At 57.5% G+C, this 20,034-nt stretch overlaps 3 protein-coding genes across 3 annotated transcripts; 1 reads left to right on the top strand and 2 right to left on the bottom strand.

Moving 5' to 3' along the window:
• Window positions 1-4,363: 4,363 nt before the first annotated feature.
• On the top strand, window positions 4,364-8,029 carry E0L32_010747 (uncharacterized protein; the record flags this gene model as incomplete). The annotated part of the gene is made up of 1 exon (XM_031133399.1): window positions 4,364-8,029. The coding sequence occupies one exon, from the start codon at window positions 4,364-4,366 to the stop codon at window positions 8,027-8,029; it is 3,666 nt and encodes a 1,221-aa protein (XP_030989036.1).
• A 1,265-nt stretch (window positions 8,030-9,294) lies between these two features.
• Window positions 9,295-12,990, bottom strand: E0L32_010746 (uncharacterized protein; the record flags this gene model as incomplete). Its single annotated transcript, XM_031133398.1, has 1 exon — window positions 9,295-12,990. One exon carries the CDS (start codon window positions 12,988-12,990, stop codon window positions 9,295-9,297), a length of 3,696 nt encoding a protein of 1,231 aa, XP_030989035.1.
• Window positions 12,991-14,476: 1,486 nt separating this feature from the next.
• E0L32_010745 (uncharacterized protein) lies at window positions 14,477-17,143 on the bottom strand (the record flags this gene model as incomplete). The annotated part of the gene is made up of 4 exons (XM_031133397.1): window positions 14,477-15,707; window positions 15,774-16,283; window positions 16,350-16,544; window positions 16,611-17,143. 4 exons carry the CDS (start codon window positions 17,141-17,143, stop codon window positions 14,477-14,479), a joined length of 2,469 nt encoding a protein of 822 aa, XP_030989034.1.
• Between the last annotated feature and the right edge of the window lie 2,891 nt (window positions 17,144-20,034).

The raw sequence follows: 20,034 nt of genomic DNA, 5'->3' as shown, positions 1-20,034 counted from the left end.
GGCGAGGTTGGCAGCTGAGCTGCTCGTCGTGCCTGCCCTCCACTAGAGTCGGCTGAGAGGCGACTATCTTATGCATAATGACATTTGCATCGCATTGCGCCTTTGGGCTAGACTACTCTTAGGGGAGGGCCTTTCAAGCTCGTCGCCAGCCAGTCATGCCCGAACGTGGCTCTTCTGAGAGGGCTCGACAGGCCGGGGACTGCCGGCCCCGATCCCGTGGCTTCGGCGAAGAAGCTAGAACAAGTCTGCAGAAGCGACCACCTAGCAACAGTGGACGTGGGGGTCATGCGAAATTCAAGTTGGAGTTTGGAGTCTGGATGGGTGCACAGGCAGAGATGATTCTTGCTCGTCGCGCCAACGATTCTTGCGACTTGGAAAGCAGTGTACGATACTACTTGGCTTGTACAAAAGCGTGATGACGATTCAGTGCCGTCTCCATATTTTCTCAGGGTAACTGCACTTAGGAAAAGGAAGCCATCTGGAACCCTCGGGGCGGTCAAGCGAAATAGACATCGGTTCTTCCCATTTAGGCAGATGTGCTGGGAGCTTCTGTGCGGACGGTACGTCATTGCGTTCTCTGACGGGACGGGCTCCTTTTTGAGACCCGGGGGCAGAGAGAATGAAGACACATACCCTAGGAAGAAAAAAGAAGAAGGAAGGCGCTCAGCCGCGCCTTTGCAACGTCACCTGCGGGATGTGGGAGCGGAAAAGTTGCGGTGAAGAATGGATGGGCGGCGCCCTGCTTTTTGGCCCGTGGCTCACGCCTGTCCGTGATGTCGCACCAGCCGGGGTAAGGTAGGCAGGTAGGGAGCCCGTGTACAAGTAATGGTATCTCTCAATGGACTTCCGTCAGCCATTCTGACCCCTGGCTGGCAGGGGTCACGGCAAGCGAGGGCCGGTCCGTCGCAGAGACGAACGATGAGCCGGCCGACATGTGTGAAGTCATGGTTGGAAAAACGACTGTTCACTTTCTTCGATGCTCTGTGCAAAACGCCAGGGCGAAACGGGGGTTTGATTGCAAGGGCGTGTGTGTGTGTGTGTGTGTGATGTAACTTTCCAGGGGTCCCGGATAAAAGCCATGTGGCGGAGCGGGAGAGAGCGAGACCTAGCTAATCTTTGAACAAGTGTGATGCTCAACGGACTGGGCGGTACATGGATAGCCCCGTCAAGCTTGCAGGTCTACCATCAGCGTAATTTGCAGCTATTTGTGTGCTTGCTCCGCGGAGCGACATTTCGTGAGTCGGTTCTCGTGGCCTTTGGACATGGAACCTGGGAAAGTAGTACGGGGACGGATGTGTAATGGTAGTTCAAGTACTGGCTCCTGGCAGACCATACATTCTCTCTTTTCTCTTTTTTTTCCGGCCTCGGAAGTTAGGAATTGAAAGAGTATTGTTCGCTGCCCACACCGGGTTAGTTAGTCTGGAATGGATCGGAACATAATAAGTGTGGTGTGTGTGGCCGGAGCATGTTGGAACTCGATTGTCAATGGTTCCCGCTAGACTACCGAATGTTGGTTTCGGGAGCTGGTCCCCTAAAGAACGCTGAGAAGAAAAATTCAAAGAAAAAATCTCGGACGAGTGAGAATGTCGACTCTGGTCTCAATGATCCCTCGCTCGAGAGGTGCGACCTATGACATGACGGTGCTCCACGGATTGTCAGATAGGCGGATGCAATGCAACTTTAAAAGGTCTCATCGAATATGTATACACAACATTTGTCGGTCATCATGCGCGACCGTTTCACTGCGCCCCGGGGGCCAGCAAGGCAGTCCTGGACGGACTCGTCACTGGCTTGGGAGAGGAAGGACGATCTCGGCCCAGCCCATCCAGCCAGCCAGGCTACCTACCTGCCTCCGTAAGTACGGAGTAGGTCTCTAGGCGTGGATGTCAAAAGCTGCCCAATATGGGGCCTCCATTCTTGTGAGGATCCATTGGTGCCGAGTGTGGATGCGAGAAGCGCCTTAGGAGAGGCTACCGAACAGACGGTCTTGGACCCAGTCCCTTATTTAGCGCAGCTCGCTCGGCTCAGCCAGGCCCTCCCTCGCACGTACAGGTATGTACAGGCCCACCACCACTGTCGTTGCATCTAAGTAGGTAGGTAGGTAAATCAAGGAAGAACCTCCAGGGCTGGCTCAAGTGAATCACAGCACACGAGAGGTGATGTTTTTGGTTTGCCACAGGAGTTGTTATTGCTACTGAGTATGTCGAGGCCCCAGCTGTTATGTGTATAATCACGATGAGAATCATATGGGCGATTCCGAAGACCTCGGTCTGCGAAGCGGATGTGTTGAATAGTCGTAGGCTGGAATGTTGACCGAGTCTAAAGTGGGCGGGAGAGTAGCCCAGGGAGTGGCATTCTGTAACATCTCAGGATCAAGGGAGCTGAAGATCTCAATCCTGTAGAATGCTCAGCAAACCTGTCCTTTCCCCAGCTTGGGGTACAGAAAGTCCCCTTCCCTTGGCCCTGGCCCTCGTCCTCGTCCATCTCCTTGTCCTTGTCCCCGTCCGACAGAGCCGGTCCTCACCGCCTGGGTCGAGCAATATCACTCTGATCCTGGAAATACTACCGATGGCAAACAACGCATTATGCAGACATTAATAAGTCGCTGGCAAGGTGGCTGGTGATTGGCGGGCACTGCCTGTCGTCATACCTACTCGGGCGGGCCTTTCTGGTCTCCTCGGTCAAGCAATGGATGAAGCAGCCAGGTAAAAGGGCCTGTTCCCGGAGTAATCACATGTTTTTGAAGAGCCCTCAGCTGTCCATGTTATGGGATGCTCGTTTTCGTGGTCAGACTCGTGTGTCGGACGGCAGGGCAGCCACTCCAGCCCAGCTGCATGTACCTAGGTGTGCAGGAGAGCCATGATCAAGAATCGTGTGGGATAGTCGGCCAGTCCGTTGAATTTGGATGGATGCGAGGTGAAGTAACCAAGCTCTTGGGAACAAGATCGGGGAGCTCGAGGTACTCAGGACCCAATCGTCACCACCACGCTCCACCAACTAGCCAGGAGAGCCCACTACTACACTCCACCGCGACGGGGCCCTGTTCTAGCCCTGGCCAGTTGAATGAAGGCCAGCCCGAGGCCCTCTCCAGTGCTGTGTTGGATGTTCTCCATGCCGCCGCTGAGGTGTTCCTGGCCCGGCCGCAGCCATCCATCCATCCATGCTCGATTTGAGCGTGGGCGTCGTGCACCAGCCTGCAGGCACTTTACACATCCGTGTCTTGTCTCCTCTACACCGCAACTTCTCTTCCCTTGCCCGACTCTTGTTGATCCTGAACCTGTCCTCGTGGATAAACACCTTGGATGCGCCGCCTTTCCGCGCTGCTGGTGCTGGGCTGCGACTTTATCCTTTTTCTGCATCTGTGGCACGCTCTCTGTCTCGCGTGCGCACAAAGACACACACACGGCACACACACACACACACAGAAGCACTCGGCGCAAGGTCAAAGAGGGCCGGTTGCACTGCACCGACAGGCCATCATCACACCTTCTCTCCTCTTAGTATCTCATCCATATCCGCGACTCTCTCCGATCCGATCTCTGCCGGTTGACTGGTAGACTACACCACCACCACTTGAAAAAGTAACACCAGGAAAATAATAGTCATTCTACCAGAGCCGGACCGCTCATCAATCTCTCCGGATCCAGAGCCCGTTTCCGCATTCTCCCTGTCCCTGTGTCTGAGCCGCCATTCCGCTCCAAACACCAAGCCAGCTGTCTCGCTCATCTACACCGGCATTGGGCTTTGGACGGCCGGCCCGAGGCAGCGCCTGTCCACCCTCAACCCAGCCATAAGTTGCACGCAGCACATCCCTCTACCCTGTCCTCTGATGGAATATCCCGAGCGCAACGCAAGCACCGGCTACTGAGGCATAACCATCACCCGACTCTCAGTTCTACCTCTCTCTGGTCCGAGGTCTCTTCTTGTCGACATATCACACGCGATCACCCAGCGATCTAGTCCAGGAACGGAGTGGTGACCGACGAATTTATTAGAGTTCAACTCGTCAAGCCCGCACAGCGTAGACCTCTCCCTCCACTCATCCGCCGCCACCTCAACATTTGATCCAGAACCCCTCTATGAGCTTTCACCTGCTCACTGCTCACTGCTCACTCAATTTCAGACACTCAAACTTTGGATCGCATTCACTGCACCGAGGACATACCAGCAACGCCAGCGTCGTAGCTAATAATCTTCGACAGTCGACTCGAGCCCGTGCCAGAAGCCTCGCCCAATTATCCCCGCCATGCACTTGCGTCTCCGCTCATCTCTATCAAGGATGTTGAGCTCCGGCTGGGCGCAGTGAGCCTTTCCCAATTGTTCAGGACTCTCCTGTGCCTCTTTCCGCCCACAGTAGCCGGAGATGCTGGGGAAACTCTTCAATCTGACCTCGACCGCTCCGGTCGCCGCCACACCGGTCACGCCGGCAGGGCCTTCCAAGCCAATCTCATCCCTTGAATCTGTCCAGGAGGATGTTCACACCAGGAATCTCCTGTTTCCGGACGCACAAGCCCTCTTCCAGCACCGCAATGACCAGGTCTTTCCTCTGTCTGCGCCCTCGACTCACCCGGCCGCCTCGAGCGCCGATGCTTTCGACTATGAGGGCGACATAGAACTAGACACGCGCGATGTGCGCGTCCTTATTATGCAGGATGCCCTGAGCTCCACGCCGGCGACCGTCTTATATGACAGCCAGCCGCCGCCTCCTGTTCCCACCTCACCTGCCACTGAACGCTCCTCCACCACCGGCTTGGCGCATGTGAACCTGTCCGAGTCTCGCAGGCTTCCGACGTCGCCCCGGAAACCCAGCATGGGACATTCTGCAAGACCGGTCATCATTCAGCCAGGCAGCCCGCAAAGGCATGGAGTTTTCGATCGCCGCCCCTCGATCCAGAGCCGCGCGCAGCCTCGCGCCGAGTCCGAATCGCAACGTGCTCATCGCGAGTACACGGAGGAGCTGGCTGGGTTCTCGAGCTGTATATTCGGCAATTCCGAACTGCTGGCGTACAAGGGAACCTCGACCAAAATGCACCTGGTACCTAGCGACAGGGGCAATGATTTTGCCAGCCCTCTCCCCGGCGACGGCCGTGGATCGTTTGGTCGGGCCAGCATGCGTTCAAGCAAACTTTCTCAGTCCTTCTCTTCCGAGGCTGTATCTCCAAATCCAGCCACAGGCTCGCCCTCTGCTACTTCAAGAGCTGGGGACAGAAGGAAGGTCTTGATCACTCGTCTCTTTCCTGTCAGCCTGCCCAGCGACGATGATGACATGGTCACCCCACACAGCCGCTTCTCTGACGACAGTTCGGGATATCCGTTCCCGCAATATGGCGAGGATACAAAGGGCAAGAAGAAGAAACCGCAGCCAAAGCAGAAGCGCACACCCATGTATGCTGTCGCGTTGGTTATCAGCCTACCTCAAGGCTATTCCCAACCTAGCTCCGCCGCGCCTTCAAAGCCCAGCTTCCGCGGTCAAGGTTCCTATACCGAGCAAGACTCGTTCCCGTCATCGTTTGGATCGGCCCGCCGCTCAGGATGGACCATGGTGGGGATGGACTCCCTAGACGCCTCGTACACGAGCGATATCGAAGACCGTATCGACGCTATCACTCAGCATTGGGACATCATCATGAGGACCCTGACGCACATGCAGTCAGCGGTCGCGGCAATTCTGTATTCCATGCTCAAGCATGCCGATATTGCCTCTCCAGACCCGTTCCCTGCTTCCATCTCGTCACATATCTCGCGCACCCCCTCATTTTCCGGTCGTCGCCGCAGCGAAGATGGCGGGTCGACTAAGCCGCCGAAGTCTAACGCTAAGCTGATCAGCCTTTTCCCCAACTGTCTTTTAGACAATGAACAAATCAAGGCCGAGGTGGAGGTTGCGCGATCACGCGTTGTCAATGGACTGCGGGCAACACGAGTCGTCACTGGCCAGAACCGATGGAGCATCTGGAGAGAGGAAGCGAGATGGGTCGCCAGATGGGCCGCGGAAAAGGAGCAAGCGCCTTTCTTCTACAACCTACTGACGGGGTTCCTTGCCACTCATACCGACTGGCTGCAGGCTCTCAGTCCCGCCTGGTATCGGCGGCGGCATTTGCAGCAGCAGAAGGCGAAAGGGGATGAAGACACATCACTCCCTGCGCGAACCATCATCGTGTCTCAGGACAAGATGGCAGCAAGGCGTCTCATTTTCCTTCTGTCTGCCTTTCTCCCCGCCAACCAGCAACTTCCGACCATGCGGATGCACAGGCCCAGTACCTCGACCTCGTGGGGTGCAGGGTTCTCCCAGTCGCCCCCCTCGTTCGTCGTACCGATCCTCAAGGAGGAGTCATTGCGGCGCAAGATCAACCGTCGAAGCGGACTGCGGCGGGCTTCTCACTCGCGCAGTGCCAGCATGCAGGGCCCCAACCCTCGTACTTCAGGTGTTCCTGTTCACCTGGCGCACCTTGCCATGGAGAGGGGCCATGAACGAAGGGCATCCGATGCATCGTCGATACGGACCACGAACCTTCCGATAACGGGCGGTGACTACGCCAGCAGGAAGAGCAGTACGGCGACCGCTGCTACGATTGCTCCAGAGCCCACTATCCCTCACTTCGCAACGCTGCAGAGGGCCGAGACTACGGGATCGCACATGCGACCAGGGAGTGCCAGCAGCGCTGCTGCTGACGACCTGAAACGGACATTGCGGAGGGGCGACAGCGTGGGCCATGCTAGCATGGGAAGCACGGACTCGAGGCAGAGCTCGCGCTGGGGAAGCGTCATTAGTGGCTTGTGGAATGGGCGGCGACGCTTGTCAACGGACATAACCGCCCAGACGAGAGACTCGTTGGACAGTCGTGACAGTACGACATCGTCACCTACCAAGTCTCATCGCAAGAGGGCGTCTTTGACACAGATGGTCAAGGAAGCCCAGAGCATTGATCCTGCTGACAAGATCAAATCTCGCGATACATCGCCCCGGACCTCGAGAGATCTTGTCCAAACGAGTGGGCTCGGAAATGAGAGCTCGGACGCTCGGCAAAGCCGCGCCTTGGAGCAGTTCCAGCGCACCCCCGACCCGTCGGGTGCGTTCGAGTCGCCCGTCAAAACATCCATCAACGCCGAAGATGGCGTCATTGATGTCGACGTGCCGTTCCCGGAGTATATCACGTCTTTTGAGACTGCGGTGAGCTCCCCGTCGAGCAGTGGTTACTTGTCGACTCCCGGACTCGGCAACGGCCTCGAAGCTTTCGAGCAGTCCTGCCGCGTTGCCATCGACGGCGACGTACCGCTGAACGTGGCGGGATGGCTGCAGAACTACCATCCGGATTTTGTGTTGCAGGGAATTCCTCCGCCGAGTGGAGATCTCTTTGAACACATCCGGGACTCGCTCCGAGCGGAGCCCTCGCCGCCGCTGTCGTCGTATTCCATGTCGGTCGAGTCGCAGCACGAGCGATGGGTGGAAGTATCCAATGTCATTGTCGCTGACACTACCAACTTTACCATTACGCGCATCCGCTACCGGCGCCTCATCAGACCCGTCATCCCCAACGACAGGAGGACGCCGTCGCTGGCAGGCTCACTTACGCGCTACGGCTCGCTCCAGCCGACGCCGCTCTTCTCGCCCCCGGACATGCAGCTCGAGGAGGAATTCATTGAAGAGCCGGTGGCCTGCCTGGATGACGTCTTGATCGAGGCTGTCGAGAAGGTCATTGCCCATAGCAGCGACGCGAGCAAGGTCAGCTCCACCTGCTCGTCCCGGTCGGCTAGCATCCGACGCGACCGTAGCAACAGCACCTCTACGGGATCCGACGAGCCGCAAGGGCTGCCCCGGTATCTCGGCGTGACGTCGGCACCGCACGAGGTGCCGAGGGCGGAGTGCAAGACGGTGGTGCTCTCGGCCCTCGAGGAGATCGTCAGAGAGGTCATCGAGAAGCGGGAGAGGGAAGGCCGGGAGGGAGACGAGCACAAGAAGGTGCAGGAGAAGGAGGGCTCCCTGAGGCGGGCTGTGCGGACGTGGATGGAGAATGTCGAGATGGGAGAGTGAGTGAGTTGCCTTTGTTGTTGCTTGAAAACGTGATACCCTGAAATGCTCTTCCCCCCCCCCTTTTCCAATGCACTCGACGGCGCGAGTGGCTCGTATAGCGTCTGCTCTTTTGCCTGTCTTCTACTGCTTTGTGTTTTCTTTTCTTTTTATTTGCCTTGCTTGGAGCGTTCTATGTTGCTGTAACACTATCCATCCACCCTTTTGCCCGACACGGGGCAAATGATGATACCCTATGCTCTTTGAACACGTATCCATGTAGACTTGTTTCGGATATCTATGGCACAGCGGGTTGCATTTCATCCTAGAAGGACTAGAGAGAGTGGTTCATCGTTTAAGGGCATTCTTTCGAGACATGCAGGAAATATACTCTCTATAATTATACTACACACATTTGTTCGGACTTGTCCCTTTGTTTGTTCCCATTCTCTGCCTAATACGTGATTGGAGACGAGAGCCGAGCCGACTGGCCACCGGAATCTCCATCCCGATGCTGGAACTGGGTGTCTGGCCACTCACCGATGTTCCTTGGCCCCGGCTCATTCATGCCCTACGCTAAGAACCAGACCGCGGCATTTTTTTCTCCTTTCCGCCCACACACCAAAAACTCATTTTACTTTTCTTCACAAACCGAAATTACGGGATGTATCAGACATCGAGAAGGGGATATGGTCTAGTGGTATGACATTCCCTTAGCATGGGAAAGGTGTTGGGTTCGATTCCCAATTTCTCCAACCTTCACTTTTTGCAGTTTCCTCAGGCTTCCATGTAGTTATGTACACTGACCTACGTACTGTCGGGCTGCATTTTTGTTGTTTGGTTTTTTTTGTTCTTTTACTTCGACATTCTTCCCTTTTTTTATCGAGGAGCTCTCGTCACTTGGAAGATGCATTTATCTTTTTATTTGGTTCTTTGTTCGTGTTGTTGGGATATTGGGCTATGTAGACCTCAAGTGGCAAGTCTAACTTTGCGGAAGGCTGGATAACAAAGTCATGGAATAAATGCCATCGAGCCATCCCATACTTCTACCAGACTTCAGAGTACAAGTCACAAGTCGAAATATACCGCCCATCAGATTCTTAGGGTTGAGACAAAATCAAGATCATCAAAGACACTCGCTTCTATTTCATAACAAATGTGGTGTGGGAGGTTGATGCGCCTAGGATACGACAAAAGCGTAATATGTACAAAATGCCTCGCAGCTTCCCTCTCTCTCTCTATTCTGACTCTACGACATGACAGACAAGCCCTTTGCTCTTGTTTCAGCCCTACCCGGCAGCAGCAGGAGGGGGCTCCCTCGGGCTCCGAGACCGGTTGGACGAGGCGCCGGCCCCCTTCCCAATGATCTTCTCCTGCGTCCAGTTCCACGCGCCCGCGAGCGGGCTCGAGCTCCTCTTGGCGTTGCTGTCCTCCCCGACCTCCAGCGACCCCGTCGCGACGCTCAGCCCTGCCCCCCCTTTGCCACCGCCCGGCCGCGACTTGTTCATGTCGTCACCGTCCTCGCTCTTGCGCCGCGGGGACGGCCCACCGCCGTACGCGAGATCGTGCGCCTCGGCCTCGCTCTCGTCCTCCGTGTCGAGCCAGTCCCGGTCGCTCCAGCTCACGCTGTCGAGCCTGTCCGAGCCCGGGCGCGATAGGGGCCGGCCGCTCTCCTCGCGCAGCGGTGTGCGCGGCAGCTCCGGCACCGTGTCGGTCGCCTCGCGAGCCTCGCTCACGGACCGCTCCAGCTCGCGATGCGCATCGCCGCCGACGGCATTGGTGGCCGCGACACGCTTGTTCTTTCCCACGTCTGCTTCCTTCGCACCGCCACCACCACCACCACCACCGTCAGCCTCGTGGCTGCGGCCACTGCTCCCGCCGGGCGACCTCTCCGGGCCCTCGTGCCCCCCGCTCCGCAGCCCTTCCGTCTGCGCCTCCGTCTCGGCGCCGTGCCGGTCGGGCGCCTCGCCCATCGGGAACGCCATGTCGCGGCCGCTCTCGTCCTCGTCGCGCATGCGCGCCGCCGCCGAGTCGCTAAAGTGCGCGTCGACGAGGTGCTTGACGACGGGCCAGCCGAAGGCGTTGGCAAACATGCGGCGCACGATGAGGTTGTTGTGCGCGTCGGGCTCGAGCTTAACGAGGACCTTGCGCCACGACAGGCCGCGGTGGTAGGCCCGCGCGATCTTCTCCTCGACGCGCATCTGCGAGCTGTCGACGACCTCGCCGGGGTCCCGGTCCGGGTTGGTGTTGGCCGCGTCGTCGTAGTCGTGCTGCGAGGCCATCGAGTCCTCGCGCGGCATGGTGGGAGAAGGGGGGTACGGGGACGAGCTGCCGCTCTTGGCGCTGTTCTGGTGGGTGAGCGTGGAGCCTTGACTCTCGCCAGCTTGGGGCACAGAGTTCGAGGACGAGGTGCGTTGGAACGATTTACGCCGAAGAGAGAGGGCCCCTGTGGGACGCTTCTTGAGGGGCGGTGGTGGGATGTCGGAAGGATGGTACACCCGATCGTGGAAGATGGTCCGTGGTCTCTTGGATGGGTCGATGAGGTACTCAACGGAGGGCAGTCGGGGATTCAGCAGATCGGCAGTCGACTCGAAGAAAGTAGTCCTTGGAGGTGCTGACACGCCCTCAGGGTCGTCGCCGAGCTCGTGACCAGTCGTCACGCGTGATCTGGAGGACGAGGCAGAGTTGTTGTCTGTCGAGTCGTCACCAGCCATCACTTTCAGAGTCTGGCTCCTTTTGTATATCCTATTCTGCTTCTCGCTGGGTGGCGGTGTCGGCTTGGGCGGCTCATGGCTCTTGAAGAAATTGAAGATACCACTCAGAGGGTTTGGGGTGTTGGTCGAGGCTGTTGAGTAGCCCTGTGCGTCAGGACCGCTGCCCTGGATCCGCTCCGGGTACGGGTTTGTGACCGATCTCAGGCTTTGCCTGTCGTCCTCCAGGACCGTGTTTGCCGATGGCTGTGGAACCTCGTGGTCGTTGTGCCCATGCGCAGTTGGACTTGTAGGGCTTGTTGATACTGAATCAATCTCCTCTTGGCTCGGTTCTCCGGTCTGCTGGTCTGAGGGTTGGTACGGCGCTGTTCTGGGCGAGCTCACGTTCGCGCCCGTCAACTCTGCCCAGCCGAAGCCGACGACGGCCTCGACCAAGCCAGTCTCGCGTCTCGCCTTTTCCACCCGCTCCAGACCCTGCCAGTCCAGGAACAACAGGCAGCTCGTCCGGAGGGGAACGATTCCGTCGTTCACAACATTCGAGTAGACCGTTCGGTTCCTGAACTTCTTGAGCGCGGTGTGCGCAGGCCCCGTGGGAAGGATGCGCAGGAGCGGCTTAGACTCCGGCTGGGCCTCGCCGAGCACCCTTTTGTGTGCATTCTCGCCCAGGTTGACGATAGCGCCCCAACCGCTCCTGGCAATTGTTGGCGCCCTCCACGTCAGCCCCAAGTCCTGGCCAGTCCGACCTACAAAGCCGAAGTCAAGGGCAAACTTGACATATAGCGGGTTCTCGTGGTTGAGTCCAAGAAATGGAGATGCTAGCGCAATGAAGTTGATCGGCTTGATCAGATCGAAGAATTGTGGCGAGTGCTTTTGTATATACGCGACTGCGTAGGTCTGGACCAACCCGCCTAGAGAGTGGGCAATGAAACTGATCTTGGTGATCTTGTACGCCCGCCTCTCGACTTCGATGGGCGCCTTGTGAATCGTGCTGTGTTTGTGGGACGGTTTTCCCTCGGTCCCGTGCTTTGATGAGGACGCATTCCCCGGATGGAAGACGTTGGAGACGGACTCTGAGGCTGCCTTGACCGCAGGCAGAAAAGGCTGGTCCGGGTACGTCATCGAGAGAACATAGCGAGCCATCCGCTTCCCCAGATACTTGATACCTTTCTCTGTCCGGGTAGCGTTGCCCGAAAAGCCACGCACGATTACCTCCTCATCGTCGTCATCCTCCATGTCAGGGCGGGTCTGCGGCTCGGCACTCTCAGCGCTGGTAGCTTGCTCTTTCTCGCCACCCAGGTCTGCGTTCTTCTGCGCAGCCTCGGCCTCAGCCCTTTCCTTTTCTCTCCTCGCCTTCCGGTCTATCCGTGCTTGCCTCACTCCCGCGTCGATGCTCTCCTTCAGGAAGAGCATGTCGGCGCCAAGGTTACTGTGAATCCCATGGGTCAAAAGCACGAGGTGGACCTCGCGCAGCTTTTCAGGGGCCGAGCCGGATCTGGCATCGCGCTCTCCTGATGATCTCCTCGGCGGCGCATCCGGCACGACTGTGACATTGGCACCTGCTGCGGCACCTCTACCCTTGGCCCTGGGGCCGACCTGCCAGCCAGGGAGCTCGGGCTTGTTCCACAGCGCCGCCGTGTCCTCGACCTTGAGCCGCACCGCGCGGGAGAAGACGCCCCTGGGCTGCTCCGGGTGGTGCCCGTCGCGGCCCTTCTGGTAGTCGCTGACCTTGCCCGGCTGGGGCACCTGGGCCTGCCCGCCGACGACGGGGATGCCGGTCGAGGAGGCGCCGATGCTGAGCGACTTCTCGTCGCGGGCGACCATGACCTCGTAGTTGACGGCGGCCGAGGCCGAGAATATGACCTGGCTCGCGACCTCGACGACCCACGAGACCGACTGGCCCTCCTTGTCCGGGCCGCCGCCAAAGTAGCCGTGGCGCGTGCCCTCGCCGGCGGTCTGGCGGACGTCCTCGGGGACGACGAGCCGGCAGCTCCAGACGCCGCCGGCCTTGAGCATGGGCTCGAACTCGGGGACGCCGTAGCGCCGCGGGTCGGGGAATTTCCGGTTGGGGTCGAAGTGGGAGGGGTAGGCGGCGACGGAGAGGGTGTAGGGCCCGTGGACAAAGGCGGCGCGCAGGGCGATGGCCGAGGTGTTGCGGATGCGCAGGTGCAAGACCTCCGGGGAGGGCAGGATGCGGTCGTGTGAGGGGGTGTAGGTGACGGTGTAGCGGACCACCTCGCCTACCTTGACGCTGCCGATCTGGTGTAGGAGAAGCATCTTGTCGAGCGCCGGTCTGCCTCACGGACAGAGGCTAGTTGGATGATGCCGGCAGGATGATAGTTTGTGTTCAGGGGAGGCTGCTTCGATCTGGTCGGGGCAAGGCAAAAAGCTGCGAGGCTCGCACGCTCATATGGGTGCGAGCGGCGGCAGCGTCGGCGGCGGGTTTCTTATCAGGACCGGACGTGTCGGAATGTTGGTGTAGAGACCATTTTCGCAAGAGGTAAGGAGGAAGTACTAGGTATGTAGGCGGGAGGGATGGAGCGGAAGCTTAGTCTAAGTCCTTAGTCTTGGCAGGATGAGAATAATTGCCGAGACCCAAGAAGCACTTGGTTGTACAAGATCCGAGCTCTGTATTCACGGCTGTTGTGCGAGAGAGGGAGGGAGAGCATAAGCACAAGGAGGCACAGTGAGATTCCAGTCTTTATGTCGAGGTCGGTCAGACAAAGAGATGGGATGCAGGGCGGTCAGAAAGGTCCAGTCCATGGGTACTTGTATGATCACGGGTGGGTTTGGGCGCTACAACCTAAAGCTAATAAAGCACTGGTGGCCCGCCCGATGACGTTTTCAGCTACTAATAAGCAACTGAAGGGTCCCGAGGTCGCATGCAAGGAACCCCTTGGCAGGCCTCCAAGACGCTAAATTGGCAGCTTGGGACTGCTGGCTTTGGATGGATTGAGTGCTCACCCAGAGAAATAACTGGAGGTCTGCAGACACTTATACAAGTACCTACATACCTTAGCCGTCATGTTAGAACGGGGACAGTAAGGATTGTTTATTTGCCAAAAGGATTACCTTTTCTTGGCCCTGGATGGTGGGTAGGTTGAGGATCCATCCTACCGAGTAGAGTGTTGAGATCGAAATGACACCAGTGTTGATGTCACAAGACCTTAACTGTACTTTTAATTCGTGTGCTCACGCATCACATTACCGCATCTGTCCAAAAGATACGCATTGCCCTGTACTAGGTAGTATAAGCACGCACCAAGCACCAAGCACCAAGCACCGGTTAGTTAGTTCAGCACAGATATTCAGAAAACCCCACGTGGAATTGCTATCTCCTCCTCTCTGAACAAGATCAAGATACATCCAGAAAGACAAAATACAACATCCAGCACAAAGAGGGAATTCCTGAGGAGTTTCGAGTGTGTACACCCCATAGTGTCCTGCCCAATCCAGCCCGATCCTCCTCTTGCAGCAATTGATACATTACCCCAGTCAGTATCTTTCATCAAATCAAGTCTACCTACAACCCGCCAAATCCTCACTAGAACAAAGAGCCAAGCATCCAACTCCCAAGAACGCCCAAAGAATAATACAAAAAGATTGTCATCAAGATTTCGTGCTGTCATGGCCATTTCGTGTCGTGAGATCTGTCGTGTGGCATCGATGAATTCTGTTTCTGTGATCAAAAGAGAGAAAATTTGGAGAGAGAAAAAAAAAAAAAAAGAACAACATGTGCGATAAATGCATCAATAAAACAACATCAGGACCGCGTCGACGCCGGGGGCAGCTGCTGGCCTTCCTCCGGCGGGCCGGGCTCGACGTGGTTTCTCCACTCAAAGACCCTGTTCATCCCGGCTCCGGGTCCAGTGAGCCCCGCGAGCATCGAGCTCTTGATCTCGGGTTCCTCGCGCTGGTGCTGCCGGTGGTGGTGATGTCGTCTGCGGCTGCGGCTCGACGTCCGCGGCCGCTCCTCCTCCGCGTCCTCCGCATCCTCTTCGTAGATCTCCCGCCGCCGGCTGTAGTTGGCACTGGGCCGTTCCGACGATCTCTGCCTGTGCCGTCGCGGGCTGTCGTAGTATTCCGGATCTGCCACGCTGTGCCTCCTCGGTGACGAGGGGTAGCCCGGTACCGCCGGTGGCGGGACTGGAGCCGTGGGCATGGACATGGGCGGCATAGACATGGATTGCATTGATGGCATGGATGGCATAGACGGCATGGGCTGCATGGGCTGCATGGGCTGCATGGACTGCATGGGCAAGGCAGACATGGAGGGCTGCGTGTGAATCATTGCACCTGGCGGAGGTGGAGGCGGGCCAAACCCAGTCGGAGCATGGCGGTGCGTCGGGCTCGTCCTGGGCTCCGTGCTGAACCGATCTGCGAGTCGTCTTTCCATGCCCGGCGCGAACACGCCTCGCGCCTTGTTCACGCCGGATATGTAATCCGTCGCAGAGTTTGACCTCTCGAGCGTGGCAGCGTGTTGCACAGGAGGAGCTGCGGCCGGAGGCGGCGTCGGTGCCGCTGGCGCCAATGGGTTCATAGGACCCCGTCTGTAATCTTCGCTCGCAAAAGGGCCTGCCTGATGCCCCATGCCCATCGGGTCGCCCATACCACCCCGAAAGTCATCATCAAGTGGCACAGCTTGCAGCCTCCGAGCTAGTGCGTCGTCATCCTGCTCCTGTGGCATCCGACGCCTCCTGTCATCGTCGTATACATGGGCATTTACATGAGGAGGTGCATGAGGAGTATGAGGTGGAGTGTGGGGGGACATGTGGTTTACCACCATCGGCATCGGGGCAAACGGAGGCGGCTGCATGGCCGGCATGTGGTCTCGAGGTTGCAGCGGCATCGGGCCCATAGGGTTCGCCCGGATGTCCATGGGGATTTGCATGTGTGCAAGGCGGTCATTTTCAACGTCGTCGTAGTTGAGCCACTGACAGTCACAGGTCCTCCACTTGTTACCACATACCATACAGAACTCTGCTCCGCATCGGCTTTGGATAGGAAGTGTTAGTCAGGATAAGATGAGATTGCTTTGGGCTGTGCACGAGGCGGCTTACCACATCATATGGTTGCATCCCTCGTTGCGTTCAACCAGGCTCTTGCACTTGTAGCATCTCTTCCAGCCCTCCTTCTTCGCTTGTCGCAGCACCTCGTTGGTGTCTTCGTCTCTCGGGCAGTCTCCAGAGCTGTGCCATTTTCCATGGCACTGGCAGCAGATCTTGGTCTTGCAGTGGTGGCACCGGGCACATTTTTTGCCTTCGTCGCGATGGATGTCTTCGGGTGGGATCCATTCGCCGCACTTTCGCGACGGGCAGTAGACACGGTTGCGGGTGGAGTACTCGCGATATTTCTCGTTCCATGTCTTTTTGAATTGCGCGTTAAACAAGCGATCAACATGTTTCAGGGGGATGTGATCTTTGGTGCAACATCGGGGCGGCATGTGCTGGGGGTCTGTGATGGAGAGTTTGAAGCTCCGCTTGAGGCATGAGTGACACATTGAGTGGCCGCACCGAAGCTTGGCCACCTTCTGCCGGGGTAGGCCATCCATACAAACAACGCACTCGACGCTGGACAACATGTTAGCCAGGAGTTCTGCTCCAGCAAGTAGGCTGCAAGGGGTCTGGGTCACTTACTGTTTGACAGGCTTGCGAGACGAGGGGCGGGTGTGCTGATGTGATAAACCGAAGAAGCCCTTCAACAATCTTGAGGAACGTCTTGATGAGCTTACACTTTGCGTATCATGGGGACCACCCGTGGTGTTTGACCGCCTAAGAAGCGCGGGCTTCTCTGGGTATCGAACTTCGGCTTCATAGTAACGTGAGGACGACCTACGGGGTGTCATTAGTGGGACATGCGGCAATTGCGCCAGACCAAGCGCCGGGTTCGAGATCTACCTTCTAGACGATGAGCGGAGGTGAGGATCCCTCTCCTCGACAGGAGCTCGGTGATGTCGGTGAGAGCTGTGGTGGCGGTGATGATGGCGATCCGACGAGTGCCGGGACGGCGATCTATGGCGGTCAAGCGACGGTGGGGGCCTTGGGTCGGGGTCGCGATGGTCAAGCTCCTCCTCGAATATCACGTCTTCCGGCCTCGTGCGGCGGCGGCGGCGTTTGCTCCTGGGCCGGAGGCGGTCGGCAAGAACCGACTTGTCTGGAATGATGTCGGGCCCTTTCCCGCGGCCTCTGTTGTCTTGGGTGGATGCGGTCAGCTCAGTCTCTCCTTCTGACTCACAGACCGAGGTGCGCGGCGAGGAGCGTCTCGAGTCTGGCGTGGAGCGGTACAGGTGCGATGGCGGGCTCATGTCTCTGCGAGAGCTGCTTCTCCGGCTGTCGGAGTGGGAGAGGTCATCATCGTAGGAATTGGAGTTCCAAGCCTCATAAGTGCTCCTCCTGTTCGGCGCCGTCGACGATCTCGTCAACAGCGGCATGGCAGTTCTAGGTGGACGCAGGCTGGAGAACGAGGACGACAATGGTGCCCGAGTCGTAAAGGGTCGCCCGTAGTGGGATGACTGCCCACGATGGTGATCGGGTCTATGTATCTCTTCTTGGGCTCTGCGACGAGGCGGCGAATGGACCGGCTGGTAGTAGGTTCTGGTCCAATCATCCTCGTAAGCAGGGGAAGAATGGCGCTTGTGCCTCCTTGGTCTCGAGCTTCGGTCGCCCTCGAATGCGTCGTACCCCTCCATTCGTGCCGGCACAGTCAGCCCCGGGCAACTGGCGTACGGCAAAGGCAATCGATCATTAGAAGCTCGTCAGGGCTCCTCTGCAGGAATGGCATGCCTTTGTGGCAGCGTGGTAATGCCTAAGTGGCCGGACCGGAGCGTCGCTGCACGAGACTGTCAGCGCTGATTGGGCCTCAAAGTGTACTTGTGCATGACGGCCCTGCAGGCCTCCAGAGGGACAAGCCGCACCGGCTCGCCCTGCAAAGCTGTTTGACTGGAGGTCTTTGAAGCGGGCCCCGGAGCCCAAAGAACTGGGGGGTTGCTTTTGATCCTTACCCGCGATAATCGTTGGGCATCAGCGAGGGCCACGGAGAGCCAGCGGAGAGAAGGGAAAGACCGAGGCTCTCCCAAAAACCAAGGGCAAGCCGCCAGACAGGCTTGACAGGCTTGACAGGCCACTTGCAAGCAGAAGAGTGGCTCCAAAGACGTCAGGAATGTGTCAATTGCTGAGATCTTGGTGGTTTTCACCGATTGGGAACACAAGTTGGCGACTGGGCACGACTTGGAAGGATCCGCCGGCGGGGAGCCAATAGATATGACCAGAGCCCTCCAAGACAGGTATTGACGGGCGTCTCACAACAGGATTCTCCTTGTCGCACTGTCTCTGTGTGTCTCTGTGTGTCTCACGACGGCGACGCACGACGCACGACAGCTCTGATCATGCTCTTCCCGGACAGCCTGATGGTTTGATTCACAGCATATACCCCGCGGAAGAGCACATGGGCCGCACCTGTCGACAGTCCAGCTGATGCCGTTGTGGTCTGGTACGGTGGTTGCATTTACTTGCTCGGTGGCTGGGCCAATCAATAGTCGGTGTTTGCGTCACCAGCTGAGCGAAATCCGGCATCAGTGAAAAGGTCCACGGGTGCCTGAGGCGGGCAGCAGACCTCAACTTCTCACTCCACGTGACTGGCACAAAGGCCCATTCGATACCTAGGTAGATCGGGCTGCCTCCTTGTTGAATGAAAGCCGGTTCCGCACAGAGGATGGCACATTGGTGACTCTGTACTCTTGGGTTTGCATTTGTCACTGGCTCGGACCTGGAGGATTGGCAGTCGTCAGATGTTGCCCAATTTGAGCACTAAGTCCAGGCTCCCACCGCCCTAAACAGCGCCCTGAATCTTCAGAGCTCGTTAGCTCTGTTTCAGGCCGCGGGGCAGTGCCTGGTGCGAATGTCACAGCGGCTTCGGGACGCCCCTTTTAGTGCCCGCAGCTCTCCACTCTGCCCCGCATCCCGGCAAAGGCACCAGGGCACCGAATTCTCCGTCCGTTCCGTAATCTTCCACCTGGCTCAAGCTGCGACAAGACCAAGATCGGACGGGAGCCCGGTGTGGATGGCCACTGGCATATTCCAAGCTCGATGTCGATGACTGTTTGTCAAGGGTGAAGAATAACTAAATACGCAGCAGACCAGGCTGCTGAGCAGGAAAACTCCTGCTCCATTCGATTCCAACCCTCCAACCCTCCAACCTCCAACCATCGTCTTGGACCACCCTGCACCAACAGCACCGAACGGGTCAAATCCCGTCCGCAGCCTCAGATGTCATCCAACATGCTCCCCTGCATAAGGTCACCCCAAAATTGCCGGTGTCAAACATCGCTCAGCAGATTTGGAATGAGACCCATGACACGCGGTGACAGCGCCCTTCCAAGTGGAAGCTTGCATGCCCAAATGTCGTACAGACGTCCCCGTTTGGTCACAAGCATCAGGCGAGCGTCTCACCGACACGTTTGGAGAGTACAGAGTCCAATACAAGATCCTGCACACATCAGGCACTCACCTCGTCAGGTCTTCTCACGAATAGAGCCAATGAAGACAGACTAGAGGCCCATCGCAGGACAGCTAAGAGAGCCGCACAAGATCCGGCTCAACTCAGCCTTCTGCCGCCCTTCTGGAAGGCCCCCCCCCCCCCGGGCCCATCGTGACATGAATCGCATTTCGCGTACGTCCGTCCCCTTGTACCTCCAAAGCCTGGTCAACCGCCCTCACACCGACACCCTGTCCCACGCATGGCAGCCCAGTCACTGCACCAGACTGCCAGCCCTGGTACCCATCAACTACGCCATAGCGCAGGTCTAATAAGGTCTTTGTAAGACATGGAGCAGGCACCGCTTGGTCGCTTTTGTGCTCCCCTCCTTGCAAATGGACCAAAGAAGGTTGGGAGTCAAAACATACGACGTACATCACGCGTCGATTGCCTTGATGGTGGTCTTCACGCGCCACAAAACGTCTGTGCGAACACTTCTTCTACTTGTACCCAAGAATCAGTCAACCATCCGGCTCGAATCTCCTCTTAGAAATGGCGTTATAGACCGGGAAACTGCTATTAAGTCGTCTTTCGAAGCTTCCAACCGGAGTGGAGCAACAAACTGTCAAGCTGAGATGCTTTCCTGGCAGCATCCGCAGCGAGTTAACATGATACCTACCTCATTTGTCCATTGAAAAGCCCCCCAGTTCTGTTCAATAGGTCGATCAGGGCCCGGGTATGGCTGGAAGGCATCAAGATCACACGCCCATGGGTCGTGTTGCTTGACAGTAACCCAACCCACCTTGATCATGTGTTCACAGCCTGAAAGTCACGTAGTGCAAAAGCGAA

Source organism: Thyridium curvatum, assembly GCF_004353045.1.
Source record: "Thyridium curvatum strain D216 chromosome Unknown NODE_90_length_160628_cov_78.948000, whole genome shotgun sequence".
NCBI lineage: Eukaryota > Fungi > Ascomycota > Sordariomycetes > Thyridiales > Thyridiaceae > Thyridium > Thyridium curvatum.
This window is presented reverse-complemented; position numbering and strand designations above follow the sequence as displayed.